We start from the raw sequence: 15,216 nt of genomic DNA, 5'->3' as shown, positions 1-15,216 counted from the left end.
ACGCTGGCCGCCTCCGGGCAGAGGCCTCTCCTGGCCTGTCTCTGACGCCCTACACCCAGGAGGCCACCCCCGCCCGGTCCACTGCCTTCTGCTTTTTCTTAGAAAACGTCTCCAATTCACGGAGCAGGAGAGAGAAGCGGACGTTAGATTTCCATTCTGTCACTCCCATCTGTCCGCGGCTACAGAGTCCCCCCTGAGTTTTTATGTGCATTTTTCTGAAAGGGGGAGCTTTGAAATCCAGACCTCTCCAGGTCTTCATCCAGAACCCTGAGAGGGGTTCGGGCAAAGGGGGCTTGTCGTCTGCTGCGTGTTCTAGAGAGATGGCTGGGCCACCGAGGGGGAGGGGCCTGGGAGGGTCCGCAGTGGGAATGGGCAGGGGACAGGGTGTCAGTGGCCTGAGTGGTGCCCCCCAGAACCTGTGAATGGGGCCTCATTTGGAGAAAGGGTCTTGAGATGAGCTTGTCCTGGACCGAGGGGACCCTAACTCAATGACTGGTGTCCTTCTAAGAGGCGCAAGACGAGAGACAGAGACACCCAGAAGAGACAGGCTGGGAAGAGGGAGCAGACCCGGGAGGGATGCGGCCACAGGTTGAGGGACCATGCCTGGAGCCCAGGAGCTGGAAGGGCCAGAAGGTTACTCCCCTGAGGCTGCAGCAGGCGCACGGGCCAGCCCTCCTCAATGTTGGACTTTTGGCCCCAGAGCTGTTGGAGCATGATTTCCATTTTGCTTTGTTACTGCTGGCCACGGGCCGGGGAGCTGCTGCAAATCCCACACCTCCCTTCATGTGGACTTGATGGCAGTGGGGCTGGGGCTGGACCACCCCGGGGGTGCGCAGGGGAGCTGAGCCGGGGAGGCCCCCTGGGGTGTGCCCAGCCTGCGAGGGGGTTCAGCCTGTCAGCTCCGGGGCTCTTCACCGCTTAAGTGATATTTTCTCCGGAAAGATGGCCGCTGCCCCCACTCACTGAGCTGGCTACCCTCTCGGGGCTCCCCAGTGGCCCACGGGTTCCTCACCCGGGGTTGGCTGGTGTCTTTGCTATACTGGGATCTCAGGAGGGCTCTTTCTCGCTCAGCCTTTGGTTTTGGCCAGTCCTCCGCCTCCAGCGTTATGGGGATGGTGGCCCCACCGCCTGCCCCCCCCCGCCATGCCGTGGGTTCTGCACACGGTCCCTCCCTCCCCCCATGCCTCTTCCCACCCCCATTGTCTGCCAGAGCTCCTTGGCAGGTACCCCCCCCCCTTCAACCCTAAGACAGGAGAGAAAGGGTCCAATTTGAGAAGCTTAGCATCGTGGCGAATTAATTCTGGATCTGTGCTCCAGTCCGATCTCCCTGGACACCCTGACTTCAGCCGCTTTCCGACCCCTGGGCCCCACGCTGTGGGCTCCGATCTGTTATTCTGGGGCAGACCCCCAGCTAGCCAGGCTTTCCTTGAGGCTCCTCTGTTTGCTGAGCACCGTGCTGCTGTGCCCAGGCGCGAACCCCACCCTGGCCCTCCCCCCAACCCCACCACGGGTTGCGGGATGCGTGGCTTCATCCCCAGAGCCCAGGTCCCCTCATCAGTCAGCTGTGATGAGGACCTTCCCATCACAGGGCACCGGGGCAGGTGAGCTGGTGTCTTCCATGGGGTGATGAGTGTCATGTCTGTGCTGGCGGGAACGGTGCCCCCCCACCCCGTCTGTACCCAGATGTACCTTAGAATGGGCCTTTGTTTTGGAGCAGCTGCAGGTGACTGGGTTAAAATGAGGTCACACTGGAGCAGGGTGGGTCCTAGCCACCGGCTGATGTCCTCATAATAAGGGGAATTCTGACAGACACAGGGCAGAGGCCACGTGACCATGGAGGCGGCACGGGGGGGGCACAGCCACAGGCCGAGGGACACCTGGAGACCCCGGAGCTGGAGGAGCCAGGAAGGGTCCTCTCCTGGAGCCTCGGGAGGGCAGTCCTGCGCACCTTCATCTCTGACTTCGTGTCCCAGGTTGTGGGAGGATAGGGTCTCATTGTCCTGAAATCCTGCTTTGTGGCTTTGCCTCTCCTAGAGGGAGTGGAGTCCTACCGTCCGGTGGAAGCCAGAGGGAGGCCGTTTTGACACTGTTGGAGATGGCCTGGGCAGTGCTGAGTCCCCAAGCAGTGCGGGCTTCTTCTCAGTCATGCTGGTGGCCTCCCACGCCCCTGGGGACCCGTGGGGGCGCCCCGCTGGGTCAGGAAGGAGCAGCTGGGATGGGGAGATAAGCCTTTCTCCCTTCACACCCTGCCCTGACTGCCGCCAGATGGAGCCCTGCCAGGACACAGACAAGGCCCGAGGCTTCCTTCCTGGCCTCCCTGCCTCTAAATGTGGCTCTCCCTTGAGGGTGTCACAGAACAATACAACCCGTGGCTTCCTGCAAAGCAAGGACAGGGCCACGGTGCTGGTGGCGGCGTGGTGGCAGGCCAGCGCTTCTGTGCAGGAAAGAAGTGGCCAGAGCGAAAGGCCCCGGATGCGCCCAGCAGCCAAGTCGAGGCACAGTCCCAAACCCGCTGGCTGGTGGCTGGAACACACAGGTGTCCGCGCGCGAGAGCGTCACCGGCCGCTGACAGGAGCGAGCCCCTCCCCCCGCCACAGCCCCGGGGACGGCCCCGAGCCCAGGACACCTGGGGAGGGAAGCAGACACAGAAGGGCATGTGGGGTGTGAGTCCACGCGGGTGGCCCGCCCAGAACGGGCTCCTCCACACACGGGAAGGGGGCTCCTGGGCCCCAGGGCCCGGGTGTCACAGCTGGTGGGGACGGGGTTTCCTTCTAAGGTGGCAGAAAGTTCTAGAATCTGGTGTATCTGCAGCATGGGAATCGCATCTCAATAAAGATGTTACCAGAAAAACAAGAGGAAGAAGATACTGAACATCCCTGCTCGGGGTCTCCGAGCATCAACGCCTCTGGCCCAGCCCCCGGGGTCCTGGCCTGGAGCCTGTCCCGGGAGCGGCAGGCCCCTGACTTTGGTGGCCTTCGTGAAGAGCCTTCCGAGTGCAGCCCGCTTCATCAGCAGGGAAGCCATGGCCTGTGCACGGCCACGTGGCCCATGGAGAACAGGAGTGGGGTCAGAGTCACACAGGTCCACACAGTTTATTACGACCCATCGGTCCCCTCTTCCCTGCCCCACCGTCCTGCAGTGAGGGGTCTGCCGAGCAAGGGCGTGGCGTCTTCCCCGGGTGTCAGGTCTGAGGCTGGGGCCCCAGCAGCTGGTGATTTCACGGAGACAGAACACGAGGGGCCAGAGGACAGGCATGCGAGGGCTGACCCTAGAGCTGCAGGGAAGGATTTAAGCCCGCTGGCCCGTGCTGTACACCGGGCCCCCCCGAGTACCCCTGCCAGAGGCTCTAGAACCCAGTTACCCCCTGTGCCCGCTGGAGGGGCCCTGAATCTGGGGCACAGACCCGGCCCCCGCAGCCACATGGGCCTCTGCCATGACTCCCCACCTCCTTCCTTCATGTCCTCCTCACACACTTTGCTGCTCCTTCCTGTCCCAGGGCCTTTGCACATGCTTCATCTGTGCCCCGATCACTGGTCCTGGAGTTCAAACCCCAGCTTCCCCACTGCTTATGTGACTGGCAGCTTGACTAACATCTCTGGGCCTCAGTTTCTGCAGATGAATGGCCTAATGCTAGCGTTGACCTCCAGGACCACCCCACCCAGAGAGGGGAACGTAGAGGGCTTGTCTGGTGGCCCCCGGCCATGGGCTGATGCCCTGCGGCCAGGCCCTCCCCGCTGGTGCTCAGGCACTTTGTAGGGAGTGAGGTGGCTGGGCCAGAACTGGGCCTTGTGGCTCTTCTGTATGTCTGGCACCCACAGGTCTAGCTCCCGAGGCCCCCAGTTGGCCACGCTGCGCCATGCCAGCACCGCCACTGGAGCCAGCCGGGGGTCCAGCTGCTGGAGACCGGAAGGGGGAGGGGAGGCGAGCAGTGCAGGATGGGAGCCTGGGATGCAAGCCAGGACCCCTCCCAGCTGCCCCCAGCACTGTGAGCACACGGAGGCAGCTCCCCAGACGAGGGGCCGGCTTCCATGCGGGACTCGGGGCTGCCGCCCTGATGTGGGAGGGAAGGCTGGGGTCTCAGCACGCAGGAACCCCCCGGAGCAGCCTCAGCAGCAGCAGGGTCAGGGTGTGGGCGGTGGCCCCTCCCCCAGCTCCTGTCTGGCCAGGCCCCCCTGCTCCTGTCATTGCCCTAGACTCCAGAACGTACGTCTAGAAGTGCCAAGCGCTGGCTGGAGCCCCTGCCATCCAGGGACTGGGTCAGAGGTGGCGTGGGACCCTGGGCCGCTGTCCTTCCACCGTGGAGAGTCTTTGATCACGTGGCTTGGGGGCAAGCCGGCAGGGCCAGGAAGAAGGCTGGGGCAGGGGCCCTCACCTGAGCGCCTGGAGCAAGCTGTGCCTGAAAGACTCCCCGGTCCCTTGGTCAGCTTCACCGGGGACTTTGATGGCTGGCCAGCCCCAGGTCAGGTTTATCCTCAAAGGCCAGGTTCCTGCTGGGGACGCCTGTGCCACCCCCGTGGGCCAGCTCTCGGCCTGGGGCCAGGTGTCCTGAGAGACCCGGCTCTGCGCAGGGGCAGCTGACTTTGTCGCGGCCCGCAGTCCTTCCCCAGGGATCCCCGCAGCTTCGCACAACCCCACGGCCCCTGGGGGTCACAGAGTGGGTGGAGCAGGGCGGGCTCGCTCCGCAGACACCCATTGTAGGTGTACAAGGCCTGCACCCTGGCCTCGCACAGGTGCAGGGGCCACGTGTGGGCAAGGAGCAGGGGGCAAACTCACGACCCTGCGACGTGAATCTCAAGCTGTCACCTCCTGGGGAGAGACTGGGTTAGGGCTGCCCCCCCCAGCGCCCCGCCCGCCATGACCTTCCTGCCCCGAACCCTGCCATGACCACCTTGGTTGTCCCCTCCCCCGACCCCACCTCCTGAGGGGTTCAGGCTGATGGGCGGGGACAGTTCCCCCTCACAACCCTGCACCCTGGCTCCCACTGCCCTGTGCACAGGCCCCCAGGGCTGGCAAAGGGGATGTGGGGTCCCCGTGGTGCTCAGGCGGTCTGATCTCCACGGAGTTCTTCCAAAGCAGCTCTCACTCTGCTGGACATGGAGCCATTAGGGTGTCCGCCTGGATGGTCCCAAGGGGAGAGGAGTCCCCTGAAAAGAAGGGCCGCTCAAAGAAGGCGGAGGCATGCGGCTGTCGGCTGTCCGGGCTCAGGGCACATTCAGCGTCTGGGACCACACAAGCTGACTCTTCCCCAGTTCTGGAGGCCGGCGGGTGGAAACGGGCCTCCCACAGCCAGTCAAGCTGTGGGCAGGGCTGGCTCCTCCAGAGGCTCCAGGACAGGACCCATGTCCTTGCCTTTCCTGATTTTCAGAGACACAGATTCCGATTCCGGGAGTAGGATACAGACAGGTCTGGAGCTGTCATTCTGCTGCTGACCCCAGGGGAGATGGTCTGGGCAGAACACGGGCCTGGATTCCACTGTGCCTGAAACCCGTGGCCTTTCACTCCCAGAAGCTAATGAAGTTCCTTCTGGCTCGAGTCAGTTCGAGTTAGGCATTTTGTCCTTCACCGAAGCAGTCACTATAAAGGCCAGCTGGTCACAGGAGGCCACAGCACTCTCCCGTGTGCAGGGACTCTGAGGCAAGTCACCAGCCATCTTTTCATTTGGTGGCACTGGCAAGTGAGGCCAGGTGGCCTGTCTTCACGCAGGAGGGTGTGACAGGCCAGGGACAAGTTCAAGAGAAACTGTATTTACAGAGTGTTCATACGTCCTGTCCAGTGTGACGGTAGCCACCCCAGGACAAGTGGCCTGGCCGGCATCTAAACAGATTGTGCTCGGAATCTCAGATCAAGGACGAAACATCATCTTATACGGAGAATGTGTCCCAAATACCACACAGGACACACACGCTCTATTTTCCACAGAGCGTAAAAAGGATTTCTCTTGGGGCGCCTGGGTGGCTCAGTGGGTTAAGCCGCTGCCTTCGGCTCAGGTCATGATCTCAGGGTCCTGGGATCGAGTCACACATGGGGCTCTCTGCTCAGCGGGGAGCCTGCTTCCCTCTCTCTCTCTCTGCCTGCCTCTCTACCTACCTGTGATCTCTCTCTGTCAAATAAATGGATGAAATCTTTAAAAAAAAAAAAAAGGACTTCTCTTAAGTTTCTACGTAACTAGGCTCCCTGTCTCTGTCTCGCAGCTTGCAACGCTCAGATCTGACACTGATGCCACGAGTCCACAACAGGCTACAGCATTTGAACTGAGGCCTCAGGTACCACGGTCAGATCTGGGGGTGCAAAAGCTTCCGTGGCAGCTGAGTGGGGGAGAATCCGAGAGGTGGGTCCGGGTCCCCTCCTCTCGGGTCCGGCAGGGCTCTCCCACACCTGTGTCCAAGTCTGTGCGGAAGCGATGCGTGTGGCCTCCGCGTGGGTGGACGTGGCCTTGCTCGTGGCCCCTCTCCCTGGAGCCCGAGCCACTGTGAGGAAGCCTAAGGGCCAGGGGAGGCTGCTGAGGACGCCTGCGGGTCCCCCAGACAGGGCGGGGCGGGGCAGGCCTCCCCAGTGCCCATCCCCTTCCTGACCGGCTACTAGCGCGGGGTGCCAGCCACACAGGGGCTCACGGGAAGCCCGACCCCAGCCCAGGGGTCCTCCTCCCGGCAGGAGGAGGTCAAGGGCAGGTGTGGGTCTCCCGGCCTCTAAGCCGCTGGATGCGGAGGGCCGCACACCGGGCCCCACTCAGGAGTCTGGACCCCAGGCGGCCCGAGGCCCGAATTAGGAGCTGGGGAGGGGCACAGGTGTAGCTGTCACAGGCCGCGCTGCTCCCGTCAGCTGAGAACACCAGCGGCAAGTCCTATCCACAGGGGCCCTTGCCGGGCTGGCAGTGCCAGCTCTCTGGGCTTCAGAGAAGCCAGAAACTAAAACGAGGGGTGAACTCTTCCAGGTCAGGAAGCCACCAGACCACAGGGGCTCACAGAGAGTAGCACCCACAGCCTGAGGGCACACTAGTGGGGCAGGGGAGAAGCCCTGGTGAGCGGGCTGCGGTGCAGGTCTGACTGGCCTCGCCCTGGACAGCCTGGCTCCTTCTGCCCAGCGCCCTCCTGCGTGGGGTCAGCCAGGCCCAGCCATGGTGCTGTCAGGCTGGGCACGTGCCCATCTGACCCATGGGGGACCTCGTCCCGACTAGGCCATCTGATCCCGAATCTGGGCCACTCTGGACGTGTCAGTCACACGGAATGAAGCCAAGGTCCTGGGTGACAGTGGCACGACGCAGGTCCCGTCAGGGCTGCCGGGGGCCCAACGGTTGGCAGGGAGGCGGCTTACTGCCCCAAGGCCCTAGGGGCTGGGTGCGGGCTGGCAGCACGTGCTCTGCCCCAGGCTGCCAGGGTGTCCGTGGACATGTGGCCACCTCCTGCCCAGACCCCCCCATCCCCATGGTGCCCCCAGCGTGTGTGTCCGGGTGCTTGCAGGCCCCTACCCCCGCGTCTGGCACGGAGGGTCACAGGCAAGTGGGCCTGTCAGGATCCAGGGGCCTGGTGACAGACCGGCCGTTCTCTGCAATCCTTTGTGGAGACCAAGGAGAGGGTGGTTCTCTAGCTTCTCATAAAGTCGTTTTATTCAGATTCCAAACAAACCAGAGCAGAGGAGTTACCACAGGTGAACCCGTCCACGCACAAGCTGGGAGCCCACGGCTCTGGCCCCGGCCAGCAGGAGCTGCGGACGGGTGGGGGGTCCAGGTTCCTCAGGCCCCCGCCGCCCAGGCTGTCCCAAACCTGGCAGGCGGCCCTCCCCTGGGAAGCAGAGGACCCAGGACACACGTGGGAGACTGGGCGACCCCCGAGAGCAGACCACCCAAGGGGCCAGGCGGCACCCCTCCCGCGAGGCAGTCTCGGCGCCACACAGCCCGGGCCTGCTGAGGTAAAATCTGTAAGTTTATTCTCGGGGTCGTGGTGTCAGGACTCCTCGTTGCCAGAGTCGTCTTCGTCGTCCCCGAAGCAGCTGTCGGCCTCGGCCTCAGGCTCCCCATCCTCGTAGTAGTCATCATAGAAGAGGTCCGAGCCCTCATCGGGCGCCGGGGCCTTGGTCTTCACACAGTACTCGGCCAGCGTGGTAGGCACCTTCACGCCATCCCGCTCCGCGTCCACCTTGGTCCCCAGGACCTGCTTCCTGGGGGAGAGATGGTCCTGTGGGCTACGGCTCTGTGCCCGTCGGGGTCCCTCAACAGGAGCCCAGCCCTCAGAAGCTCGGAGGCCGCAGAGGAGGGCCAGACAGGGCGGGGCCCACGGCAGGCAGGACCCTGGCCACCAGAGACGAGCGGTCCCGTGTGACGGTTGGCACCCACGGGAGGCGCGCAGCCGCGCTGGCCGGGACAGCAGAGGTGCGCCAGCAGGGACGGTGGGTCAGGACTGCAGCCGAACTTCCATCCTGCATCCAGTGCCTGGGCCACCGTGGCGCCCACCACACACGGAGGGACGCAGGGACAGGCAGATGGAGGTGTGGGGGCAGACGGGGAGGCCAACGCGAGGAGGAAATCGGGGCTTGCACTCAGCCCGGCGCACAGGCTCCCCGGGGAGCTGCTCCCGAGGCGGGGGACTCCCACCTAGAGCCCGACGAGCAGGCACCAACCACCCCCGAACGGACGCTCTGCAGGGCCAAGGACGACACACCCTGTCAACGCACCCGCTGGCAGAGTGCGTGGGGAACACGGCTTGGTGGGGGCGGGGCGGGGCAGCGGCTCACGTCCCAGCCGCCCTCACGTGGGCATGTGTGAGTGGCCTGCAGGGACCCGAGGACTGAAGACAATCTGCTCGAAATTCTGGCGCCGCGTGGGCGGTGCCTGGAAAAAGAACTGGGGCGAGGCAGCGCGCAGGACCCTCAGGAGTCCCGCCACACAGGGAGGGTCCCCCCCGGTCAGGAGCCCGACTGGCACTCCCGGCAGCCGCCGCCAGCCTGGCTGCTCCTCCTCAGCACAGCCCCAGAGCTGGGACCGCCTGGCCTCGGGGGAGAGCTTTCCTGGGACAATGGGGGGACAAGGAACTGTGGGAAGGGGCCGCTCTGCGGGCACGGGGTCCCCGTAGGGCCAGGTGTGTGCGTGTGCATGCTGCTAGGGGAAAAAGCACTCGGATCCCACGAGCAACCCCGCACCCATCGTTCAGACGCTGCTCACAGAAACCACCACAGACGCAGCAAAAACAGGCCAGAGCCACCAAAGGAGAACGTGGTTTCACTGAGAAAAGAGAAACACAACGAGCAGAAGCGGAGCAGACACGAGGCTCCTGGCGGCGCTCTCCCCCGTTCAGGTGCCCCTGGCGCACAGGGACCCGGGGGTCTGCGGAGGACAGGGAGACGGACTAGCGGGGGTGGGGGCGGGGGACGATGGCACACGCACAGCCGTGTGCACGCGTGTGCGTGCGGGAGGCCGGCCCGTGCGGACGGGCCTCCGAGGTCAGGCAGAGCAGCAGCGGCGGAAGGCGGCTGGGGGCGGGGGCTGGTCTTGGGGCAGTGGTGCATGCGGGTGTCTGCAAGGCCCCACATAAATGGTAACTGTTCGGTGACCTGCTAAGATCACGAGGCTTCCTTTTTGTTTCTCTGTCACGAAGGCACCCCCTCCTCACCCACGTGAGCTCCTGGAGCTTTATCCACACAGAACTGTGCCACTTTCAAGGGCACAGCGGTGAGTTCTGACACACGGATGTCCCGTGGCACCGCCCCGCAGCCCCGGGGGTCCCGCAGTGCCTCCGAGGTCCTGCTTCCACGACAGCCAGGTGTGCCCCCGACCCAGGGACGACCCTGCGGGTACATGCCAGGACTGTGGCCCGAACGTTCCTGTGGGTGCTGCTGGGGACGCCGCCCCCGCTCCTCGACCGGGGTCGTGACGCAGCTTGGCGCAGACCTTACTCCTCTTTCTAGGTAAGAAGTACACGAGCTTTTGGAAAAACCTAACAAAGGGTTAAGTCCGTCCCCCACTAGTCCGTAAAGCGCATTACACAGTAACAATGGACAATGGACACAGAGCGGCTGCCGGGCCAGAGAAAAGGAGGTCAAGCAGCTCCGGTGCCCGAGCCCAAGCCCCAGACCACGTCCTGCCTGGTCCCGCCTGCTCCGGGACGCATTCCTTCTGCCGATGGTTGCTTTGCGGGGACCATCACTTGCTTATCACCGGAAGAGACCAGCATGAGGGCTGGAGGCTTAGTCCTGCCCGATCCCTGCACAACATGCTGCTTCTAAAACCAGGAAAAATGGGTGTTTTCCAAAAAAAGAAAGTGATTTTCTAAACACGCTAATACATGATCTTTTTCTGCCTTTACAGAATAATTCAAAGTTTCAAAGGTACAAATGCGAGCGCGGGAAATCATGAGAACGTACAACGTGACGTGGGAAAAGCACGCCCCCCCCCCCCAAGAAAAAGCACGAAAAGCGAAGTTGAGGCCAAGAGTCAGTCTGGGAAGGAGCAGCAAACCAGCCCCATCTGGGGGACACCTGGCAGGGGGCAAGCAGGGGGCTGGGCTGCCCAGGACAGACGGGAGTGGTCCGACCCGGTTGGAGCTTGGGCCATTAGGCCCGACCGCATGTGCTCCCGGGACCCAGACTCCGCAGCACACGGCTCAGGCGCCGTGAGCTACACACACGGACCACGTGCTCGCAGGACTCGAGCCTCCCCCGTGACAGAGAGAGAACATCCGTTTTCATAAAGAGCGGGGGGGCGCGCACAATGAACAGAGGGAAAGAGGAAGAGCCAGTGCGCTGGCCTGAGCCTGGCGGCCCCCCGCCCCCCACCGCGCGACGGGGTCTCCCTCCTGGACCGCTGTCTCTGGGCAGACCCCAGCGCGCTGGCCTCACCTGATGATGTCCGTGTACTCCCGGTCCTTGCCTTTGCTCTCTTTCCACTTCCTGTACATCACGGAGGCGTCCACGTTGGCCGGTGAGAAGGTGTTAGGTTCGTTGAGGAGCGAGATGACACTCAGCAGGATGGTCCTGGGGTGCGTGTGTGTGTGTTGGGGGGCTGGCGTCAGCCGGGGCGGCGTGCTCTCTGGCCACACCACCCCAGGAGCCAGGCCTAGCGCCACAGTATTCGTGGACACACCCAGGGGCCAGCCCCCACCCGGGGGACCCCTCAACTCCCAACCCTGTGGGTGACGTCGCTGCCGCTGGTTTCTGTCTCAGGCCCCTTGGAGAGTAAGGGCGCACTCCTAGCCCCTGCCCCGCACGCTAGCCCAGCCTGGGGAAAGGACACGTGTGGGCAGCCAGGACCACCTTCGTCCCACATGTCCCCGTTCTCAAGGCATCCTGCAGGCAAGTGGGTCCCTCCGTGCCACCAGCTTTCATTATGGCTTGGGCTGAACTAAAGACATGCAGGCCAGGAGGCAGGGTGAGGGGCTCGGCCCTGAAACAGAGGTGACCGGCCTCTGTGGGGGGACCGTGGGAGAGAAAACATGGCCCTGAGATTCCCAGTGGCTGTTCCCAAGGGTGGATGGAGCACGGAGCACCAGGAAATGAGGGGAGAGGGTCTTTGGGGCCCCCAGCACCCCGGCGGGAGGACAGTTTGGATGGACTACGCAGGACCCCAGGGAGTCATGGCCCTGAGAGCAAGAGACACATGTCCCCCCACATCTGTGTCCCTAGGCCTGGCCAGCTTCAAGCAAGTCCCACAGGAGCTGAGTTGGGAGAGGTGCTGGGGGACGGGGTCCCTGTGCTGCGCAGCCCCTCCAACAGGGCCTGGTCCAGCCTCACCTGACATTCTGGGTGGGGTTCCACCGCTCTGAGGGCAACTCCCCGCTCTGGGGGTCATCGACCGGGGGGTGGAGGATGGAGATGCACACGTCCCCTGTCTGTGTGGGGACGGCAGAAGGGGTCAGTGCCCACACCACAGCCCTCTCCCGGCAGGCAGTGCAGCCCCCCCCCAGTATGGACACGCTGGGGGCGGGGTGGGCCTGGCAGACTCACCTCGTAGATGTTGGGGTGCCACATCTTGGTCAGGAATCGGAAGGCCGGTGGGGAGTACGGATAGTCGATGGGGAACTTGAGGCGTGCCTGGGGAGGGGCAGAGAGCAGGAGGCTCAGCCAGTGCAGGCTGCCGTCTGGGGACTGAGCCCACGGACACGCAAACGAGGACATCAGCCAGGACAGACACCCCCACCAGAGGGCGGCCTGGACCCTGCCTGCCACACACTCGAAGGCCTCCTCGGGGTCACCTGGGCTGACCCAGGCCCCCGCCCCGTGGCCGAGGAGCAACCCTAGGGGCAATTCTCTCAGCGCAGCCCTGTGGAGGGACCAGGAGCCAGGCCCCGGGGAGCATGGCAGGTTCAGGTCAGCACACAGGTTGGTGGGGCCCTGGGGGCTCCGCACCCTCAGCATGACGGTGGACTCCCAGGGTCAGCTTCCAGGCCGTGGGGAAAATGAAAACAGATGCGTGCTCACAGCGCCGTGACTCCCAGCACCCCTGCGGTCTGGGCCCTGTAGGAGTCGGTGCCGGACGGAGGGCGCCGGACAGACCGTTCTCCTGTGAGCGTCCGTTGCGGGGGGCCAGGAAAGCAGACAGGAAGGTCATGGGGGCAGACCGGGGAGGGCCTCCTGCCCAGGTCTCAGCAGGTAAAAAAGCTTCGTTTCTTGTGTAAGCCCGGTCCTGGACACCACGATGCCTGGCCCGGGATCCTGGCGGTGCTCCAGACGCTCAGCTGAGCCTGTGTGCCGGGAGCCAGCTGGGCACCTGTGCTACGATTGCCCCAGGCCCGTCTCTGGGAAGTCACTCTCCGGGGCAGGGGGCACTGGGGGCATTTAGGGGAAGCCCTTCTGTTCTGGAGTGACCATGCTGAGCCCCAGGAGGGAGGGAACTCACTGGTGACTACAGGGCAAACCTAGACCTTGGAACCGGCCCTACAGATTTCTAGGGGAGGGCCCTGAGAACGGGTGCGGCCCCGAGCGCCCCCCCCCCCGGGCACCGTTACAAGCGTCCCCAGGGAGGACTTCGCCCAGAGAAGGCAAGTACTATGCCCAAAGACACACAGCGAGTTCACTGGAGCAGAGCCCTGAACTGCTTCCCTCTGGCACCCCCTTCTGTCCACCACACAGAGGTGAGCCCGAGGCCCACTGTGGCTCTCAAGGCCAGGCTGACGAAGACGCGGGGGAACCTGGCTGGGGAGTGACGGTGGCCCTTAGGTACTTCCCAGCCCGGCACTTCCTCGCCTCCTCTCCCCACCCAGTCCCACCCAGAGAAGAGGACACAGTGGGTGGCACCCCCTGCCCCCCGCACCGCCAGGCCACGCCGGCTTCATGGAGGACAGGACCTACGGCCGATGTGTCTGGAACCCGGCGTCCCGTCTTCTCAGACACAGGGGATGAGCCCCCGCCCCCAGTGCCAGTCTGGAGGATCTACCACAATCCCCGGCCACCAGGTAGTGGGCCAAGTCAGAACCCCCACCCCTCCTTCCAGATCCGCCACCTCACGTCGCGTCCGGCCTGCCTGGTCTCAGGGTGCGAGTCCACCCTCCCGCGGTGTGTGAGCGGAGACCCCCTCCTTACAGCCCCACGCAGAGCAGAGAGGCTGAGAAAGGACCTCGTCAAACTGCTGGGGGGTCCACCCCAGACCCAGCGCGTCAGAGCGGGCCGGTGCCTGACGTGGAACCCAGCCCAGGGCTGTCCACACGCACCCCCGGATCCCGCCCCAGCACCAGGGGAGCAGCCCCAACGGACCAGGCGGCTCCCTTGCGGCCACCGAGCGGGCTCAACCACAACGCGCAGAGAGCTGGGACGCAGACCTGTCCTGGGAGCACCACCCGCGGGGCTGGGCAGCCTCTCGGCAGGCAGGGGTGGGGTGGGGTGGGGGCCGTTCCAGGCTGAGGGCTCACTCCCCAGCTCTCATGCACGGAGACCCCTTGCCCTGTGCCTCTGGCTCCAAAAGCAAAGCCCTGCAACCCCAGAGAGTCCTTCCAAGGCCGTGCCTGGGCTCCGGTGGTGAGGTCGAGAGGGCTGCCGGAGTCCTGGCCCGAGTCCTTTGTCACACTCGTCGGAAACCCAGCCAGGCCCAGGGAGGGCACCCCCGCCCTGCTCCCAGCAACGACAAAGGAGAACTGCTCTGGAGGGTGGGATCTGGGCCCCCAGCGGCCACAGGCTCCGCGGTGGAACCCAGAAAAGCAGGCCGGGGAGAGAGAGGGGCCCAAGGTCCACCAGGGCGCAGGCTGCGGTGTGGCTCCCGGGGACGAAGTGGGCGGTGGCCGTGACAAGTGCACCCAAGGCCTGCTCGAGAGCACAGGTTACATAAAGCTCGGGATGGAGCCAAGGGGGCCGGCCCCGCTGCCACCGGGAAGGGTGGCCGCTTTCCAAGCAGGCCCCAGCTGGCCAGGCCCCGTCGGCGCCTTTGTCGGCGCCCGGCAAGTGGCGGCGCAGGCCCCCCACCCCCCCGGCTGGCCTCCCTCCCGCTCTCCCCCATCCCCGTGGACCCCAACAGTAAGGCTCGCCGGGCCTGGGGAGGCTCTTTCCTCCGGGCAGGGAGCAGGGAGGGCAGCTGGGGGCCTTCCCGGGTCTGAGGCCAGCAAAGGGCCCCACACCCGAACCGGCCGGCGGCGTCCCCGGGGCTCCCCTCGGGGCTCCCGGAGCCCGGCTGGGGAAGCGGGGGCTGCAGCTGCTTCCCAGGGGCCGCACGGACAGCGAGGGGACCGCCCGAGGGGAGGAGCCCGACGGGACCCGGGGCCGCGAGCCGCGGGCTCACCTTGAAGTAGCCGCCCTCGTAGTAGGTGTTGGGGGGCCCGAAGATGGCCACCTCCCAGTTGTACAGGTCGCCCTCGTCCACTAGGGTCACCCGGAAGCCCTCCACCGGCTCCTCCTGCAGCCCCTTGAGCTCGAGCAGCAGCGCCTTCTGCGAGCTGGGCACCAGCGGCCGGGCCATGGCGGCGGCGGCGGCGGCGGGGCCCGGGGTTGGGGACGCGCTGGGCCGCGGGGCCGCGGCGGGGGCGCGGGACGGGCCGGGCCGCGCGCCGGCCGGGAGGGCGCCGGGGCCGGGGCCGCCGCCGCCGCCTTCTTCCTCTACGCCGCCGCCGCCGCCGCCGCCACTCGGGACCCCTGTGCGCTCCACTCGCCCCGGCGCCGCCGCCGCCGCCCGCCCGGCGCTCGCCTCGGCCTGGCCCGCGCGCCCCGCCCCGCGCTGCGCCTGCGCGCACTGCCGGTCCCCCGACCGCGCTTGCGCGCCGCGGCGGGGCCCGGACTGAGCCTGCGCGCCCGCCCGCGGGGCACACC

At 65.3% G+C, this 15,216-nt stretch overlaps 1 protein-coding gene across 1 annotated transcript; it reads right to left on the bottom strand.

Moving 5' to 3' along the window:
- Positions 1-7,581: 7,581 nt before the first annotated feature.
- CDC34 (cell division cycle 34) lies at positions 7,582-15,151 on the bottom strand (the record flags this gene model as incomplete). The annotated part of the gene is made up of 5 exons (XM_032303083.1): positions 7,582-8,154; positions 10,828-10,962; positions 11,719-11,816; positions 11,932-12,018; positions 14,693-15,151. Coding segments are annotated over 5 exons (993 nt in total), but the record flags the coding sequence as incomplete, so codon positions are not given.
- Between the last annotated feature and the right edge of the window lie 65 nt (positions 15,152-15,216).

The sequence above is a fragment of the Mustela erminea genome, chromosome 1 (assembly GCF_009829155.1).
Source record: "Mustela erminea isolate mMusErm1 chromosome 1, mMusErm1.Pri, whole genome shotgun sequence".
Taxonomy (NCBI): Eukaryota; Metazoa; Chordata; class Mammalia; order Carnivora; family Mustelidae; genus Mustela; species Mustela erminea.
Note: the sequence above shows the minus strand (reverse complement) of the source record. Positions and strands in the feature narration are given on the sequence as shown.